Source organism: Coenobita brevimanus, chromosome 71 (assembly GCF_032717465.1).
Source record: "Coenobita brevimanus isolate Jiangsu-jjx chromosome 71, ASM3271746v2, whole genome shotgun sequence".
In the NCBI taxonomy this organism is placed as follows: Eukaryota; Metazoa; Arthropoda; class Malacostraca; order Decapoda; family Coenobitidae; genus Coenobita; species Coenobita brevimanus.
The window spans coordinates 40116714-40135772 of NC_137024.1; the positions used below are offsets into that span (position 1 = coordinate 40116714).

Below are 19059 nucleotides of genomic sequence, written 5' to 3' on the forward strand. Positions count from 1 at the left end.
GCATGACATTTGAGTCACTGTAACAGACGTCTCATATGGAAATTCAATAACTCTTGTTTGGCTGGCTTCTCTTACTGATATTTTGTTTCATTAGAGATAAGAATATAACAGAAGGAAACAGTTTTATATTACCGTTACTGAAAAACGGGAAAAACAACTGCAACATTAAACGTACTGACTGAAATTACAGCTTATTAGCAGTTTAGCAATTTAGCACCTAGCGTTCCCTCAACTCTCAGAACATAATCACTTCTGAACCCCTTGCTAACCTTCAGAAGGGTAATAATGATCACTTGCTATCCAATCACTAACTAGCAAGGGAATCATATTGTAGATGTTGGTTTGCATGACTTGTTAAGTCATTGTAACAGACGTCTGTCTCATATGGAAATTCAAAAATTCTTGTTAGGCTGGCATCTCTTACTGATATTTTGTTTCATTCGATACAAGAGCATCATAGAAGGAAGCAGTCTTATATTACTGTTAGTGAAAAATGGGAAAAAGTTGCAACATTAAATAATACTTCCCGAAATTACAGCATTAGCAGTTTAGCGCCTAGCGATATAGAAATTCGATCACCCCATGTAAGGATGGCTTCTGGTACGTTTAGGGTACATAAAAAGGTGTAAACATTCCTTGTAATTGATTTTTGAAAACATGGTTGTGTTGTTTGATTCTAAAGTTCACACATCCAGGCATTTGTTTTGGAGATATAGTGTATTCCTTCACTTAATGGCCTTTGTATTTTCTTAAGTGAATGAAAGAACTAGTTTTATTGAGTTTTGTTTTTTTAAGTTCACTTCACGAAAAATAATACTTATCTCTAAATACTGATACGTATGTAGTGTACTTTAATAGAGATGAACATCACGTCTCAAATTACTTTACTAAAGGAATCGGACACTTCATATTTCATAAACAAACCGGTAGTGTTAAGATGGTGTCATGGTACGGATAACATTTTATAAGGAAGGGGTTGTTTGTTTGTTTTCTTGTCTTGTACCCTTCTTTTACAAAAAAATAAAGACACCAAACATATATATACAGTACTGAAGAGAGAGACTAATGTATTAAGATAGTGTCATGGAATGAAGTAACATTACGTAAGGAAGGGGTTGTTTGTTTTCATGTCTTGTACCATTCTTTTACATAAAAATAAAGAAACCAAAGACAGATATACAGTACTGAACAGAGGTTCTGAAAGGTGAGTGTGTATTTTAGTGAAAAATACTCATATCAAGCAACCTTTCTGTAGTCTTAGTCAAGCCATACTTTTTTTCTCAGAGCTTCCCTTCCAGAATTACGGTGCATGAGAGAGAGGGGTGTGAGTTGGGAGCAGGGCAGTGAAATGGCGGGGGACAGGGTAACGTGGAGGTGATTTGTTTGTGGCCACCCTGTACAAGATTAAGACGTCTGGCAATAGACAGATAGATAGACAGGGTCAGGCTTTTTGGAAAAAAAAAAAAAAAAAAAAGTTATGAAATCAGGCAAAACATGCATAAATGGATCACAACAGATGAAAAAACAAAGAATTTGATGCTACTCGCTTCAAAATGCGCGCGAGCTGAGTGGTGGTGAGAGGGGTGGTGGAGCGTCAAAGTCACTCTCAGTGGCACATGACTAAGAGCAGGTGGGCAGAGTCTTGTTTTCTGCTCTTATTTCTAACAGCAGACTAAAATATATTATTTTTACATTATGTACACTGTTCTGTGTCTTCATGGTGCACTTTGAAAACTACACATCATACATATGTAAAATCTTTCTTCTGTCTCAAGTTATAATTTTACATTTTATATATATATATATATATACATATATATATATATATACAGGTATATATACATACATACATATATATATATATATATATATATATATATATACAGGTACCATATATATATATATAGCCTATGTACAACTGTTCACACTGTCTTCAGTGTGTGGTATTCTGTGAAGCAATCAATACAGAGACACCACACTCCTGGTATATAATAGGCCCTTGGAATAAAAATGCGTTCTGGAATGTCGACTGCCTTTTAGGGGTTAATTATCCTAATCTAACCTAGCTAACTTTAACCTAACCTATCCCATATGAACTCACTTCCTCACACCTTTACAGAGCTACTGAATTGAATTGAAGTATTGTACAGTTTTTTGTTCATTTATAAGATGTGGTCCTCAGTCTCAAGGATTATGCTATTTACCATTGTTGTATGTCATAGTTCTGGAAGGTATGATCAGTGAATACTGATGATGCAGTTTGGGTTTATGCCAGGCAGGGGGACCACTGATGCCATATTCACTCTTCGACGGCTTCAGGAAAAATATATAGGAAAGAAAAGGAAACTGTACAGTACTTTGTTCTTGTTGATTTGGAGAAGGCCTTTGACAGAGCCCCTAGAAAGATGAAGTGAGCAATGAGAAAGCTTGGGATCGAGGAGTGGCTGGTTAGGACGGTTATGGCCATAAATGTGGGTGCTCACACTCAGGTAAGAGTGAATGGAGATTTGACTGACGAGTTTCCCGTGCATGTTGGTGTGCATCATGGGTCAGTTTTGAGTCCCTTGTTTATCATGGTACTTGAAGCCCTCTCACATGACTGTAGAAATGGACTCCTTAGGGAGATGTTGTATGCTGATGATATGGTGTTGACTGCAAAGAATGAAAGGGAGGCAGAGGAAAGATTTAGGAAGTGGGGAGATGGTATGGGGCACAAGGGTTTAAGAGTAAATGCAGACAAAACAAAAGTGATGATATCTAGGGTTAGTGGCAGTACTGTTAAAGAAGAGGGAGAGTGGTCATGTGCAATCTGCCACAAGAGCGTGGGAAGTAATTCCATCATGAGCAGGGTTTGCGATAAGTGGGTGCATATGAGATGTGGTGGTATTAGAGGTAGAATACAAGATAATGCTGATTTTATGTGTGCGGTGTGTCGGGGGGCGCAGGTGGAGGTTGTCAGGCATGAAATGATTGAACTTGCTGGTGTCTCTCTTGGGTGTGTGTCAGTTTTATTATTAGGGAAAAATGTTATGTGCTGGGGGTGGGGCTGGAGCTAGCTACCTGGCTAGATGTTCAGGGAGCTGTTGCCTCTCCTGACATTGAGGGGGCTCTCCCTAGGTGCTAAGGGGTCTTTGTAGGCAGCATGTGTTAGGAGTGTAATGCCGTACGGTAGTGAAACCTGGGTACTAATGGAAGGGGATATTCACAGGCTCAAACACACAGAAATAACAATAAGTAGGTGAATGCGCGGTGTATCCCTGCATGCAAGGTCTGGGGGGGCTGGGTTTACGATGGAGGAGTTGAGAGGTAGGATGGGACTGGACTGTATTGGTGAATTGAAGAAGAGAGGTAGACTGAGGTGGGCTGGGCATGTGGAGAGGATAGGGGATGATAATTGGGTGCAGAAAGTAAGGAGCGTTAATATTGGGCGTGGGGCTGCGAGGGGTAGACCGAAAAAGACCTGGGACGAGGTAATTAAGTGTGACCTCAAGGTTAAGGGACTGAGCAGGGAGGCTGCTATAGATCAAGCAGCATGGAAAGCCGCCATTAGGTGACCAAGGCCAATGCATGCAAGCACAATGGAGCCTTCAAAAACGTGGTAGGATTCTCTAACATAATATTTGTCATTTCAAAATTTTCAATTTTCCCTAAATCCTATTGGAAGTTTCCACTTAAAAATATACTGGTATATCTAAATTATAAATACATATATATATATATATATATATATATATATTTATATATATATATATATATATATATATATATATCTACCATATATATATATATATATATATATATATATATATATATATATATATATATATATATATATATATATATATATATATATATATATATATATATATATATATATATATATATATATATATACTGTAGTATGTATATATATATGTATATATATATATATATATATATATATATATATATATATATATATATATATATATATATATATATATATATATATATATATATATATATATATATATATATATATATATACAGTATATATATATGGTTTGTAAATTCTTCTGAATCTCCTTCCCACCAATGTGACCTTTCTGCATGGGTTTGGTATGGTGTAAGTCCTGAACTATATACATTACTGTAATGCACACACATCATCTCAAAATGAATGGATCTTTTTGTTTGTTTTTTCCCAAGGAGGGAGCAGTTTGCAGGGCCCCTGGCCTTTGGCTCCTTCTTCCTTGCATATATCTATAAATATATCTGTAGTATATGTCTGTCTGTCTATTTACATATATATATATATACTACTTAAAATGCAACACAGTAATGACATCTGCAAAATTGTAATACAGTACATCTCTAAAACAATAAAACAACCCCAATGCAACTTCCATACAGTATACAAATTATACATAAAAACTAATATCCAAGATACAGGAAGCCATTGGTAAATTTTTTCAAGTTGCCAATAAACCTCCCAGGTTGTGCAGTATATTTCTCTGGACCTAACCTAACCTAACCTACTGCAACGTAATGCTTACCTTAAGAGTTAGTTCTCATGCTATGAGTTTGTGCATATTGGCAACTTGTAAAATAATACCAAGCTATTAACCCCTCCATTTCAACGCACTCTTTAGGCATCAACTGCTACCACCAAATTCATTCAGTTCAAAAGAATTTCAAACAGAACCGGATAGCCTACATTAACACTTATGTAATAGGTCTCGAAAACTGAATATTATTATCTTGATGGGAATAATTACATACATCATTTATGGAAAGTAATGCATATAGTTTAAACAATGAAACCATGCACAGTAGTGAGGAATACTGGTCGCTGCTTCAACATAAAGTACTATAAGCATGCTACATATTTATATACAACCACTCTAGCTATTACAAGGAAAAAAAAGGTATACCGGGTATATAAACTTTCTGACAAGGTTTGGTCAATTTAAGTTTTGTGCTGGTATCAAACTAACAGAATGAGATACTCCAGCCAGTATTATTTTTTATATCTCCTACATAACACATCTGGCAAGCAAACTGTATTACCAGCAAACATAAGGGTATGCTACACCTACAAACTGCTTCAATGTACAGTCAAAGATTTAGCCTGTCAATGTGACACAGTAACGCGTCTTCATGAAAAGAGGACAAACCCCCATCTTTTCCACTGTAAAAGATTTCCCCCTTCCTCTATGATCTTTACTACACTAGCCTGTATATGGGATGCAAGCTGGTCATGTCTGCTAAACATAGCATTTCAAAAACAAAACAAAACTACCCAACACTTGTAAAGTGCCTTCCTTCTCCACTGTACAAGATTTAGATTATTGCTACACAATAACGTAAAAACAACGTAAATGCCTTAGCTTTTTCCTTTTTTTCTATTTCACTTAAACCCAAAAGGATAATGCCATACAACTATAACTGTCACCTTGAAAAAATACATGCATTTACAATAATCAATTAACTGCACTTCAACAGTACATGAGGCCTTGTGCATAAAATTGCGGCAATAAGAGGAAATAATAATTACATAATGCCAATGGCCTTTGTAAAATATGCATGCAGTCACCCAGGTCAACATCAACCTCATATCTTTCTCGTAACTCACTGCGTTCAGGTACTAAATGACTGTGAGCTCCATATGTCACGCTCTAGGTCCTAACAGATATATCTTTAACTGGTCTGAACACCGGGAAAACAATGCAAACCATGTCACAACAAACCCTGAGTCGGCCTCGGGACGGCGCACGAAGCGTCCCTCACCTCATAGACGATGATTTCTCCCCACTCAGACAGCTTCCATTGGCACTCGGTATACAAACGCAGTCTGTGTTTTTTCTGGCACAAACTGGCACACTGGAACCATTAACACTCACATTGCAACGATAACAATCACCACAAAACTTCAAAGGCAGTGGCCCAAGCGTCGGCCATAACGGCTTTGGTTTCAAAATGGCGGGTAGGGGAAGCTCAGAGGCGCCGGGGCCCGCGCACTAGAAGGACGCCTCTAGAGCGCTCCCACTACCTCATTGCATTATGACTACATTTTCTGGCATATCTCTAGCACCTCTAGAACGCTTTTCACTCTCCTTCGTACGAGAAACAGGATGGTACACTCCAGAACGCGATTGTGTTACATTTATTTTACGTTTCTAGAGACTTATGGCTGACTCAACCTCTGACGCCAAGAACCCACGCTCATATTATCATGTGTGGCACGGCTTTTACTGTGAGTTTGGAGGAACTATAATTGTGTAATACCCTCTGTTGACGGGCGTTGGTGTATGCTGGTAGCCGTGGTGGGCAGGATGACTACGGCCGTCCATGATTATTACAGATACAGGGCGGTGACGCAGCGATGACAATGGTCGACACCGCCGCCGCCGCCACACACCAGCCCCGCGTCAACACGCAACCTGATTGGTCGATGCTGGTCACATGACCACGCAACCATCCACAACATTTCGTAATTATTTCTAAAGCACATTTATTCACCTTCTCTTCCAAAGTTCGTGCATCACGAACTCTTAGAAAGCATCAAGCATATAACGTATGGTAACAGACATCCGGTGAAAGTGGCTGAGGAGCGCAGCTAGGAACGTCTTCACTCGCCGAGCTTTACAGCATCATGGCTGACTTGACGTCACCCACAGGTTCCAATATAAGGAGTGAAGTTGAGCAATAAACTCTTTAGAAAATGAAGTATGAAGTTATTTGTCCCCATATTTCTAATAGATTGGAAGAATTAATATTTTTCTAACTATTCCATCCAAAATTTTTATTCCACAAATTATTCCGATCATGAGTAATTTGTTTACATCCTTTACGCGAGTACCAACAGTTTCCACACATGGCAGTGTTTGTGTTTGGGTTCGGGAAACGTGAGTTGTGCGTGTTTTGATTGGCTATATTGGTGCTTACGTACGCTCGACCAGAGGTAAGTAATCGTGTCTGCACACTTTTATATAATGAAAATTACTGGGCTACTGTTGTTTACTCATGAAATCAGAGTAGTGTGCTGGAGTGTTGAATAGCTATATTTTTTATTTTGATGGTCCTGTGCTGTTGTACGAATTTCTTATATATATATATATATATATATATATATATATATATATATATATATATATATATATATATATATATATATATATATATATATGGCATGGGCAGAGGGCAAATAATTGATACTGCCACACGCGCCCGGTCTTTCGGTATTATTGAAATTAACATCACAGGTTACTTGCTATGCTTCTTATACTAACGTTTATACAGGACTTTTTTCTCTCTCTCTCTTTGACCTGTGAAATATGTAAAGACTTGTTTATATCTCACATACCGTCAGGAGCAGAACTTGCTTCTAAACCTGGGTCATACTCACCTCATATCATACAGTATAATGAGCCATTACCCTCTTTTTACAGTAACAGCGCTTTGACTATTTGTCATCATTTTCATGACTGTCTATGTTCCAACGCCATTTCTCAGCATACAGCTGCCCTCACAGTTTATTGATTTCCTAAGTGATTCTCCCACTGTTTGTATTTCTAATATTATCACTTTTCTTACTGCTCTCGACATTATATATACATATATATATATATATATATATATAAATTTATTTCCCTCGCTCCCTTCTGCCTTAATGCCATATAGCCATATTATGGCTTAGTGCCAATTCATTATTATTCCCTCCTTGCTGTGAAACTTGAAATACACATCTTTGGTGTAATTTCAAATTCCCAGTATGTTTAGATTATTTCAGTCGATTTAAGTTTGGATAAGTTAAAATAGGTTAGGTTGATACGGTATTTTTGATTAGGTGGCACTTTGTTTTTTGGCCTGATAGGTGTTCAGGGCATTCAAAGGTTAGGTTAAATGGTAATCCTAGGTGGTTAAAATCAAAAGGGGTCTGTGGGGCAAGGCCAAAAGTACCTTATAGATTAACCAGGTAAGTAGATTAGGTTAGATTAGGTAGATAATATTCAGCAGAAGCTACAACTGGAATTCATTTAGGTGAAATTACCGGTATAGTTTCAGCCAGCATAGAATTACTTTTTTTTTTTTTTTTTAAGACTTCCATCAGATATGATTATGTAAAACTACAGAATATGGTGAAAGTTTTCCGGTGTATCACAGATAGATCCAGGATTCTGGGAGCTTGCATGATGAGTAAATGGAAGCATGGCCCATTGGATTGGGCAAACCTGGGCTGTCTGGACGTTGCTACACCTCACCCTGCCCTAGGGTGGGAAAGGAGGTCCAGTTGATGAATAGACAGTTCTAAGACACTTTTCTTCTATGGCATTTTCATCGCAAATTTTTGTGATTTTACCATGAAGTCCTCTCATGTGGCTATAGAAATGGACTCCCTTGGGAGATGTATGCTGATGATTTGCTGTTGATTGCAGAGAACGAAAGAGAGGCGGAGGAAAGATTTAGGAAGTGGAGAGATGGGATGGGGCACAAGGGCTTAAGAGTAATTGCAGATAAAACAAAAGTGATGACATCTAGGGTTAGTGGCAGTACTGTTAACGAAGAGGGAGAGTGGTCATGTGCAATCTGCCACAAGAGCGTGGGAAGTAATTTCATCTTCTGCAGTGTTTGTGATAAGTGGGTACATAAGAGATGTAGTGGTATTAGAGGTAGACTGAGAGATAATGCTGATTTTATGTGTGTGGTGTGTCGGGGAGAGCAGGTGGAGATTGTCAGGGATGAAAGGATTGAACCTATTGGTGAGTCTCTTGAGCGTGTGGAAGAGTTTTGTTGTTTGGGAGACATGTTATGTGCTGGAGATGTGGCTAGGATGGGGGATGGTTGGAAGAAGTTCAGGGAGCTATTGCTTCTCCTGACATTGCGAGGGTTCTCCCAATGAGCTAAGGGATCTTAGTATGCAGCATGTGTTAGGAGTGTATCACTGTATGGTAAGAGACATGGGGAGTAATGGAAGAGGATATTTGCAGACTCAAGTGTACAGAAATGACAGTGATTAGGTGGATGTGCAGTGTGTCCCTGAATGCAAGGCCTGGGGGGGCTAGGTGTACAAGGAAAGAGTTGAGATGTAGGATGGGACTGGAGTTTATTGGTATTGTGATGAGAGGTAGATTGAGGTGGTTTGGGAATATGGAGAGGATGGGGGTGAAATTGGTGCAGAAAGTGAGAAGCGTTAATATTGGGGGTGGGGTTGCAAGGGGTAAACCAAAAAAGACCTGGGATGAGGTCATTAAGTGTGGCAGGGTTAAGGGACTGAACAGAGAGGCAGCCATAGATCGAGCAGCATGGAGAGACCAAGGCCGACACATGCAAGCATGTTAGAGCCCTCAAAAATGAAACAACTCTGTAGATAACCTAATCTTCAAGAGTTAGGTAAAAATAATTTGCGATGAAAATGCCATAAAAGTGTCTTTGAATTTTTTAAAATACTGAAAAAATGGATCAGGATCTCATAACTCTGTGGCTGGGTGGAACTATGATATATAATACCTTAATTTACAGTACAGTAGGTACGCACAGTACTCAAGTGTATGGGCGGCAGAGGAGGTCGCTTACTAGGAATTTGCATACTGTGTTTACACAAATTTATGGGAAAAATTACATATGGGCAGCCCCCTCCTTCATCAGTAATCCTTGAGACTCTTTTCAGACCTAAGTATTGTACTGTACTGGGAAACTAAGACATATTACCTAAGATAAAGTAATCCAACAAGATTATGGCTTTACTAAATCAGCAAGGATATGGCTTAACTAAACCAACAAGAATATGGCTTTACTAAATCAACAAGAATATGGCTTAACTAAACCAACAAGAATATGGCTGCCCACCTTAACCCAAGAGGACAACAGGCTTGATGGACGTAAGAAGGGAATCCGAGGCAGGGTGAGGCACCTAGCGTGCACCTCCTGCATCACCCACCACACCATCTGACATACCACCTTCCTCACCATTTTCGTCACCAGAACTTTTGACACTTTCACTAACTAATGCACTCATTTCGTTTATAAACCCTGCAAATTCTATGTCTGACACCTCAGACATCACATCATCCTCTTGATCCTCCCCAGGAAGTGGCTCTCCTGATGTTGAAGGGAGCGATTCCTCACTTTCTTGAGGCCACAGGTAACGGATGATGAGGCAACCGTTGGCATGTCTTGGGGTGGCAGTGTTGCTTGCTCGGGGTAACTCCAGATTTGGGCCACTCTTCCATGCCGTCTTGCCTGTTACGAGTTCAGTTCTTGTACTGTTAAAAAATACACTAAAATTCAATAAAAAATTGGTCTTTGCATACTATGAGCTTGCATACTGTGCATACCTGCTGTATTTTTAAGTGTTTTATATATAGTCATTTGCTAACACTTTTCCTCTGTGACACTTTCGTTGCAGATGACTCCTGAGATTTTTAATGGCCTCATGGGGGTGGGGTAGTTTAGCTGCAATGGATGTGTAATAGAAAAGTGTCAGCAAATGGTGAGATAAAAAACACTTCAAACTACAGTACTTGAATTCCAGTTGTGGCTTCTGTTAAATATTATATCAGTCAGACTTACCTGTTAGGTTTCATGTAGATTTAAATGTTTAATGCACTGATGCACCTTGTTGGCGAGATTGTCGCTAAGCAACTGTCTATCTCTATCTGTTGCCAGATGCCATAATCCCATAATGGGTGGCCATTTGACTTTGAGTTATTTGTTTTACAGGGAGGGGCACTAACCCTCCACCAACCCACTTGTTGACATGTAGGGAGCACGTGTGGTTTGGTTATGTGGTTACCACCCAGCATTGTAAATGGTTTCTTGGCTTACAGGAAACCATTTGGCTTGTCACTCAGTGTAAAGCCACCTGTAAAGGAAAGAAAAGCAATAAGAAGTGACAGGAAAGATGGGAGAAATAGGAAGAGAGGAGGGCAGGCACAGAAAAAGGATGATAAAGACTAAGGAAGAAGTAGGCAGCACTACATCATGTGAGTGGATGATGGTTGCCAAGCAACACTTCTAATTATTTACAGGTTGCCACAGGCAAACTGGCAGCTTCCTTTAATACCCCAAAATAGGTACGATATGTTTTATTTCTCATCTACACTTTCTGTAGTCTTAACCAGATCACTGTGTTGCGTGCTGTACTATTAATTCTTTGACAAACAGGCATGACCTTTCCTTATTTCCTATTGATTTTTGTCTCTCACAGGTTATTTGTTATACTTCATAGATTACTACAGAGTTTTTTTTTTTTTTTTTTTTTTACCCGTTAAATACATAAAATACTGTATTTGTGTATATCGCACATGCCTCACCCCAGTGAAGTTACTACCAAGAGCAAACTTGCTGCCAAACTCCAAATGCACATCTTTTTTGCTGTCAGTGTTATGTCTTCCCTGCATCCAAGCGCTTCTAGTGGCAAAGAAAAGGAAACTGGAAAAATCAGTCATGAGATATAGAGGGAAATACTGTGCATTCCTGATGATGGTGAGCTTGTGGTGGAGATGGCTTGCCACGTCGATAATAATGAATCAGCTGTGCCCACAGTGAGAAAAAACCAAAAGGAAATAGAGCCCGCATTGCACTTAGCTGGTATCAGTGATGTTTGTAATTGGGCATATATGCATAATGATGCATTACTAAAAATGGAGGAGGTGCTATGCAAATATGTGGGTACCTAGTGTGAAGCTAATATATCATGGGATAAATGTGATTCGTAAGAAGGCACTGGAAATCTAGGACAAGGCGACTTAGATGATGCGTGTGGAAACCCCACCAGTGTTTACAGCCAGCAAGAATTGATTCCATTGCTTTAGGGTGCGCAGAGAGTTGCATCATGTCAGAGTGTGTGGTGAGGTGGCCACTGTGGACGTTGCTGGTGTCAAGGCTTTCCCTGCCTCCATCAGGAAGGTGATAGAGGAGGGCTTTTACAAAATAGACCAGGTCGTCATCATGGACTACAACTAATGTTTGGTACACTCAGGAGGGAGTAAAAAATTTTCAATTGGGTCAGAGGGGAGGACTTTGGGAATATTTTGGGACTTTTCCAGACCCATTTTTCCATATAACATGGGTTTCAGTGTATCCATTTATGCGGTTTCATTTGCTCACCGAAATGCCCAGACCCATTAACTGCATTGCTCAGGGGGCACTATATATGTACATATAGATATATAGATACACTGGAGATAAATGTGAACTGGAGGAGCTAGAAATAGCTATACTTATACCTGTCAGTGCAAGAGACCTTTCTTACACTGAATAATATCATCCAGAGATTTAAGAGTAAACTGCATGTGGAGTGGTGGCAACCATCATCCTCTCATTTGATGTAGTGATGCCTACTTCCTCGTCCACCTTTATCGTTTGCTTTGTGTGTCAGCTCTCCTCTCTTCCTAGTTCGTCCATCCATCCTGTCACTTTATAATTTTCCTTTCCACTTCAGGTGGCTCTGCATTGAGTGACTAGCCTAATGGTTTCCTGTAAGCCAGGAAACTGTTTACAGTGCACGGTGATAACAGTAATACTGTACTAGATACCCAGGTAATGTGGATCATATTTTAGTGCCCCTATGAACCAGGCGGAGAGACAAATGTGGTGTCCATCCAGCAGCCAGACCTCCACACGCTGCCCTGCACCTTGCTGTGGCAAAGCCGTGTCTACCACAAGGGAATGTTGGTTCACTGCTCAGGATGACTCTACAGGGATGGTTTCTTGCCTGTGACTGATGGGTCTGCCCAGCCAGACAGACAGGGGTTACTCAGCTACAGTATGTGGAGTTGCATGAAGGCACAGACAGAGAAATGAGGGAGTGAAAGAGCATTGCAGTGTTGATGTTGGTTTGCTGGATTTTTTTAATTTTTTTTTTATTTATTTATTTATTTTTTTACCAACAGAAGAAGGAGAAACAAATTGAATAAAAAAAATAATAATCAATACGCGGGACTACTGTCATCCTCCATTCATAAAAACTCTGAAACAGTTGGGCTTGAACAGCTGGAGGTTAAAGTGAAGGAGGAAACAACTCCAGGGAAGCAAGTTCCAGAGAGATGCAGTTTGGGGAATAAAAGAATCGTGATAGGCGTAGTTCTGCATTATGGCTGTGTGACATTCCAGTCATGGGCGCTACCAGATGCCCGTGTAGCCTGAGGGATGGCATGGAGAGGTGGCACAATGGATGCAACTTCGTCTCGGGATTTGCCATAAAAGTATCTGTAAAATACTGTAATGCAAGGGAGGCAACATTCCTCCTTACTTGTAGGGGAGGTAGTTTACTTGTAATAGCAAGGTTATTAACAATTCCAACAGCATTGTTCTGAATTTTGTCTAGTTGTTTTAGTGCAACCTCTCCACATCCATTTCACAAGGGTAAGCATTATTCTAGCTGGGAGCGCACATGATTTATAAATTATAGCTAACTGCTCGTCAGTGAAGGAAGTGTTGAGTCATCTGCAGATGAATGGTTTGGATTGTGGGTGACAGATAAAGAGATCATTGATATGAACTAGAAATAGGGTTGGTGCCAGAACTGATCCTTGTGGCATGCCAGCATTAATTGAGTGGAAATTGGAATATACATCATCTACTTTTATGTCCCTGTCGCTGAGATATGAGGAAAACAGAGGAACAAAAGACATTAGTCCATATCAAGGGAGTTTGGACAGCAGGGAATGGTGCCACACTCTGTCAAAAGCTTTAAAAACATCAAGGGCTACTGCATGAGTTTCTTCATGTTGGTCAGTTGATTCATGGATGGTATGAGTCAGGAGATTGAGTGTATCAATGGTGGATCTTTCGTGGCAAGAACCATATTGTCTATCACTAATTAAGTTGTTGGATTCAGGGTGTTTAACTATGTGCTTATTAATTACAATTTCAAATAGTCAAGTCATCTATGGCATGGTTTTCTAATACACTGCAAGGTGCCAGACTCCTCCAAAATGAACCACGCGCATAAACTACTTATGGCACAGGCGCGGCAAGGTTTGAAACACGTGGGCAAATTCCCCTGGCGGCGTGCTCCCCTGTTTGTAAACAAAGAAGATGGCAACCACTTCCGCTCCATACTACAAGTACTCCAACTGTGGACTTTTTTCTCTCTTATGAGGAGGTTAAACTTCACCAAATTCATTGTGTTAAGTAATGAAACATCAAAGATTGTTTGGGTATTGTGACTAGTTTATAGGTTTGTTTGTAAAACCATTATGAACAGGTTAGTGACGAAGTGCCTGTCTCTGAGCTAAGACGAAGTATAATGCCTCTCATCATCATCATCATCACATATATAAGAATGATTATTAATGTATTAAATGTGAGTTTTGTTGACACTTGAGCATACAAACATTATCAGATAAACTTCTTCAATCAGTGCTTGACCAGGCAGCCTCCGTCGTCCTTAATGTTTTGGTTGGTTGGCTGATCTGTGTCTACTTGGCAGAGCTTTTTTCTGCTTGATCTGCAGCTCATGGTATTGCCCAAGTAGAAACAAGGTTGATCAGCCTCCCATTTTGGGGGCCTATTGTTACATGTAATACATGCATTGACTGATTGCTTGATTGTGTGTGTGTAAAGTGGGGAAAAGTGGAGTGATAACAGGGACTTTGGGTGAACATCCAGAACCGAATTCCATTTTTCCCATAGGTTTAGTTATTTGTATGGTATGGTTTTCTATGGCGCGGGCTTGATCCATAACCAGTTAGCCGCGCCTAAGGCGACTTGACTGTACTTTACCAAGAGCAGACGTGATAGCTATTGATCTGTAATCAGAGGAGTCAGAGGAACTTCCTTTCTTTGGAATTGGGTGGATATTGGCTTCTTTCCATGAATTAGGGAATGAAGAATTATGTATGTATAGTCTATATAATTTAGCGTGAACAGAGGCAAGTTCTGGGGAGCACTTTTTCAAAACAATTGGAGAAATTCCATCAGGATCTGGAGCTCTGTTGGTTGATAAATTGTCTAGGATGGATTTTATATATCTATTCTGTATTTTAAGTGGAACAGTTGCGGTAGAGTCAGGTTCTAGAACAGGGACGTTGTGGCTGACATCCTCTGAGGTAGAATTTCTGGCAAATGTACTGGCAAGGATATTTGCTTTACCATGTGGGTCATTTGTAGTGTTGCCATCTGAAGATTTTACTGGGGAATGGGTGATGATGTGTTATTATTGAAAGACTTGAGAGTTGACCAGAATATTCTATTATTATTAGGACTGTTAAGTAGTTTTGTTGCTTGGTTTTGAAGAAAGTTTGATATAGCTAGATTTATTACTGCTTTTGCATGGCTTTTAGCAGTTTTAAATTGACATTGATTCAGATGTTTTTGATTTTAAGTAAGAGTTTTTTGCTAATGATTTTTGGGCTGTTGCTCAGGCACAATTGCTATCAAACTATTTTGGAGAGTTCAGTCTTTTAGTGAACTGTTGACTTGGTATGAATAAATCCATATCAGTTACTGTAGTATTAAATCATTGTGGGACTGGGTAGAATTGATATCATTAGAGAAGAAAGACTGACATGTAATGTCAGCAAGATAATTTCTAAATCCATCTCAGTTTGCCCTATCAATGTGCCATCAGGTCACCCTGACAAGTTCAGAACACAGAGTTTTGGGGGGGCTGACTAATGAGGCTTTGATGAGATTGTGGTCAGGGGATCCAAATGGTAACAGTACTTCTATCCTGTGTTGATCTGGATTATTTGTCAGGAATAGATCCAAGAGATGGGCATTATGGTCAGGGTTATCTGGTATTCTGGTTGGTTGCTTTACCAACTGTGTGAGATTAAACGATTCTGCAAACAGCTCGCTGTCTAGATTAGTGTCGTCAGTCATTGCAGAGTGCAATAACCATTCTATTTTACATACATAAAAATCACCCAAAATGATAATTTTGGTGCTAAGGGTAAGGTTAAGGTTACTCAACTGTGTGGATATGGAATCAAATACACTGGGTTCTGGAGAAGCATGGGGGGAGTGACTGCACAGATGTATTTGGTAATATTTAGGTAGTTTATATAGTGAGTAATTAGGGCTAGAGGGGATACGGATTGTAGGAAAAAATATATTGAATTCAAACTGATATTGAGACCATGGATATTGGTGAAGAATTAGGCCACACCAGTACTTCTCCACTGATGAGCATGAATGGAACTTGCAACAGTCGCTGCCGGCACCATCGTTTGATGACAACCAGGAGGACCCTGCTCCACCAGCCCTACCCTGCCGGTAGTGGCAATCCGAGATACCACCTCATTTGCTGATATTAATGCAGTGGCCATTGTTAAGAGGGAATGGAAATTGGTGTGATATTTATGTGCATGTAGTATGGTGTAGACAGTTGAAGGTAGAAGTGCCTTGGGATGGTCTGGCCATGTGAACAGAATGGAGAATGAGAGATTGGCTGTGAAAGTGTATTTGAGTGAGGTGGCAAGGGAGGAGAAGGGGGAAACTGAGGATGAGATGGAGAGATGGGGTGGAAAGTTATATGAGTGAGGATGGTGTGAGCTTAAGGGAGAGCAGTCGGGTGGCAGAGGACAAGGTGACATTGAGACAGTTTGTTTGTGGCCACTCCTTCTGGGATGTTCATTGTCTAGATGTAAATAGATAGGCATAATATGTCCTTATCAAGGAGTCATTGATCTTTGATACTGACATTAACCCCCAGAGTCCTAATCGGATCAATTGATGTGATTTGAGTTTTATGCCAAAAGCTCTAATCGCATCAATTGAGTGGGGCCTATAAAAAACTGCGGAGTGCTTCCTCCGCCCCAATTATGACGTACATGGCTTCAGGCCAATGAGAACTCACCCCTGAGTGGCGTGAGGGGGGATCGGACCAACCCGTGTGGTGGGGGGGCACCCCCCTCCTCTGGGACACCTCCATGCCACCCTCTACCCCACTCCCTCACTCCCTCCTTGTCCCACATCACCCTCCCACCTATCCGCACACCTGCATCTCTCCTCCACCACCACCTGTGTCTCTTCCCAACCACTCTCACCCCTCCTCCCACCCTGCTAGCCTTGTCCTCCACTCGAACCCCACCCCATCCCTCCCTCCTTGTCCCTCACTACCCTCCCACCCCCTACAGATGCCCCGAGAGGTACCAGGCCACAAAGATGTTACAGGACACACTGAAGTGTTTTCTTTTCATGCAAAAAGTTGGTTATTTTTCCAACCCCTGTGCCTATAGGCCTACTCCCCACAGCCTACTTTATCACCTCACAGCCTAGTAATCTCCCCACACCTACATACACCTGTTTTTGTGGTTGGTGTGACAGAACACCTTGAAATGACCTGTTTCAATAAGAAAAATATGTTGTTATCAAAATTCTCACATTTTAGAGTGTTTTTGAGGGGTGACTATTATGAACTCTTTTTAATTTTGATGCATGATTGTGCAGTAATCATTTGGCCCACGGGGGTGCAGATTGCATTGTCAGGTGTGTAAATTCATCCTCTTTAGCCAGAGCACAATCAATTTGCCCTTGGTGAAAGTCGCCAAAACACCCCTGAATTGCGATTGTGGGAGGTACTCTGCCTGAAATCATTGTGGTCTTTAGGGGTTAATATACAACATGCCAAAAACATTCTTTACAGACATCACCTATCCTGTCAGAGTCCTCAGTTCAGTGACATCATCATCATCTCCAATGCCGTGCTTCCTCCTGGGAACCCCTCAGAAGGGGATAATCTTGACAGTGTACCACCCAAGTATTTAAAATAATCATCCTCTTCAAGCATTTTACCTCCCGTATGTATTATACACACCATGCTGCTTGCCAGAATGTGTTTAACATATTCATCCTTTTACATATTGTAATAATACTGTACCCATATTTTGTTTTTTTAATTCATTTTCAGTTTTCATTCTCTGCAACAGAGGGTGTTGCGATGGTTTTGGGCATATGGAGAGAATGGATAATGAGCGATTGGTGAAAAAGATAACTAGATCTGATGTGAGAGGTGTAAGGCTGAGAGGAAGACCACGAATAGGATGGATGGACAGTGTGAAGAGAGCGTTGGATGCGAGAGGGATGTCTGTTGAGCAAGGAAGAGTGGTTGTGCGTGACAGAAATAAATGGAGAGAAATTGTGAATGAATAAGTGATGACGCAGCCCTGAGGGGATATTCTCCCGCATTTGGTCTGATCAGTTAGTCAGGTCAGGTGCGGGTAAGGGGATGGGTCTGTTATGATGTGGCAGGGGTAAACCAGTTCTGCTGTCGGGCTCTGCTACGAATGTCACTGATTGCATTGCGCAGTTGACCCTTGTGCAGTGTGGTGCGGTGAGGATCTGTCCGTTCTCCCCTTTGGGGGTAAGATGCGAATGAATGTGTTTGAATGGATGAGTAAATGGGGAGTGTGTCGTCCTGTCTCGGCTACCTCCCTTTCCTTGGGGGAAGCAGCCTAGGTATATAGACAGATAGATTCTCTGCAGACCATATAAAACTTATTCACTGCACATTGCAAATTATTGTCCCTTGCTGCTGTATTCTTATTTCATATTTTTGTCCCCAAGATTATTTATTGGATGTTTATTTTTAAATTATATACCCGGTGATGTAAACATCAGTCATAGTGAATTTGCACACATCAGTATGAGCCTAATAAAAAGAATGGCAGTCTAGCTTAAATAAAGCATCTGGTTAAAGCAAACTGCAGTACTGTACAGTGCCTGAAGCAGAGTCTTTTTAATACTTGGCATTTGCAGTATAGTTTGTATTTTTTTATTTTATTTTATTTTATTTTTTTTTTTTCCTCCATCATCCAATCATACGTTGCCCCATGAGGAGTGTAGGAGCCCAGGGCTAGGCAAGTTGTTCCAGTCATTTAAGATGAGAGTGACCAGCCTCATTCATCCCTCAGTGGTATTACGTGAGCAATAACCCCAACCACTCCTTGGATATAAACCTTCACCGACTCAAGCCGATTGGAGCGCCGCAGTTACCCACTAAACCACCCTGAGCCAGATTGTGATTATTGTACATTGTTACCACCAAGCATAGTAAATGATTTCCTGGTGTACAGGAAACCATTTGGCTTGTCACTCAGTGTAGAGTCACCCATAGGCAGAAAGAACAGG

At 40.4% G+C, this 19059-nt stretch overlaps 2 protein-coding genes across 6 annotated transcripts in view; one reads left to right on the forward strand and one right to left on the reverse strand.

Annotated features, from left to right (window-relative positions):
- Nucleotides 1-6380, reverse strand: part of LOC145406647 (uncharacterized) — a 488439-nt gene extending 482059 nt beyond the window's left edge. For 3 of the 5 annotated variants that reach the window (XM_080277733.1, XM_080277730.1, XM_080277729.1), the window contains exon 1: nucleotides 6268-6380. In XM_080277733.1, coding sequence (XP_080133859.1) covers nucleotides 6268-6332 — 65 coding nt within the window. In that variant the 5' untranslated portion in view covers nucleotides 6333-6380. Of the gene's footprint in view, nucleotides 1-5729; nucleotides 5876-6267 lie in introns of those variants that run through there. The other 2 variants (XM_080277731.1, XM_080277732.1) reach the window with 2 other exon arrangements.
- A 461-nt stretch (nucleotides 6381-6841) lies between these two features.
- wds (WD repeat-containing protein wds) overlaps nucleotides 6842-19059 on the forward strand; it is an 86092-nt gene continuing 73874 nt past the window's right edge. Inside the window, exon 1 of the mRNA XM_080277738.1 lies at nucleotides 6842-6943. The gene's annotated coding sequence lies outside the window, so the exon portion shown is untranslated. The remainder of the gene's footprint in view (nucleotides 6944-19059) is intronic.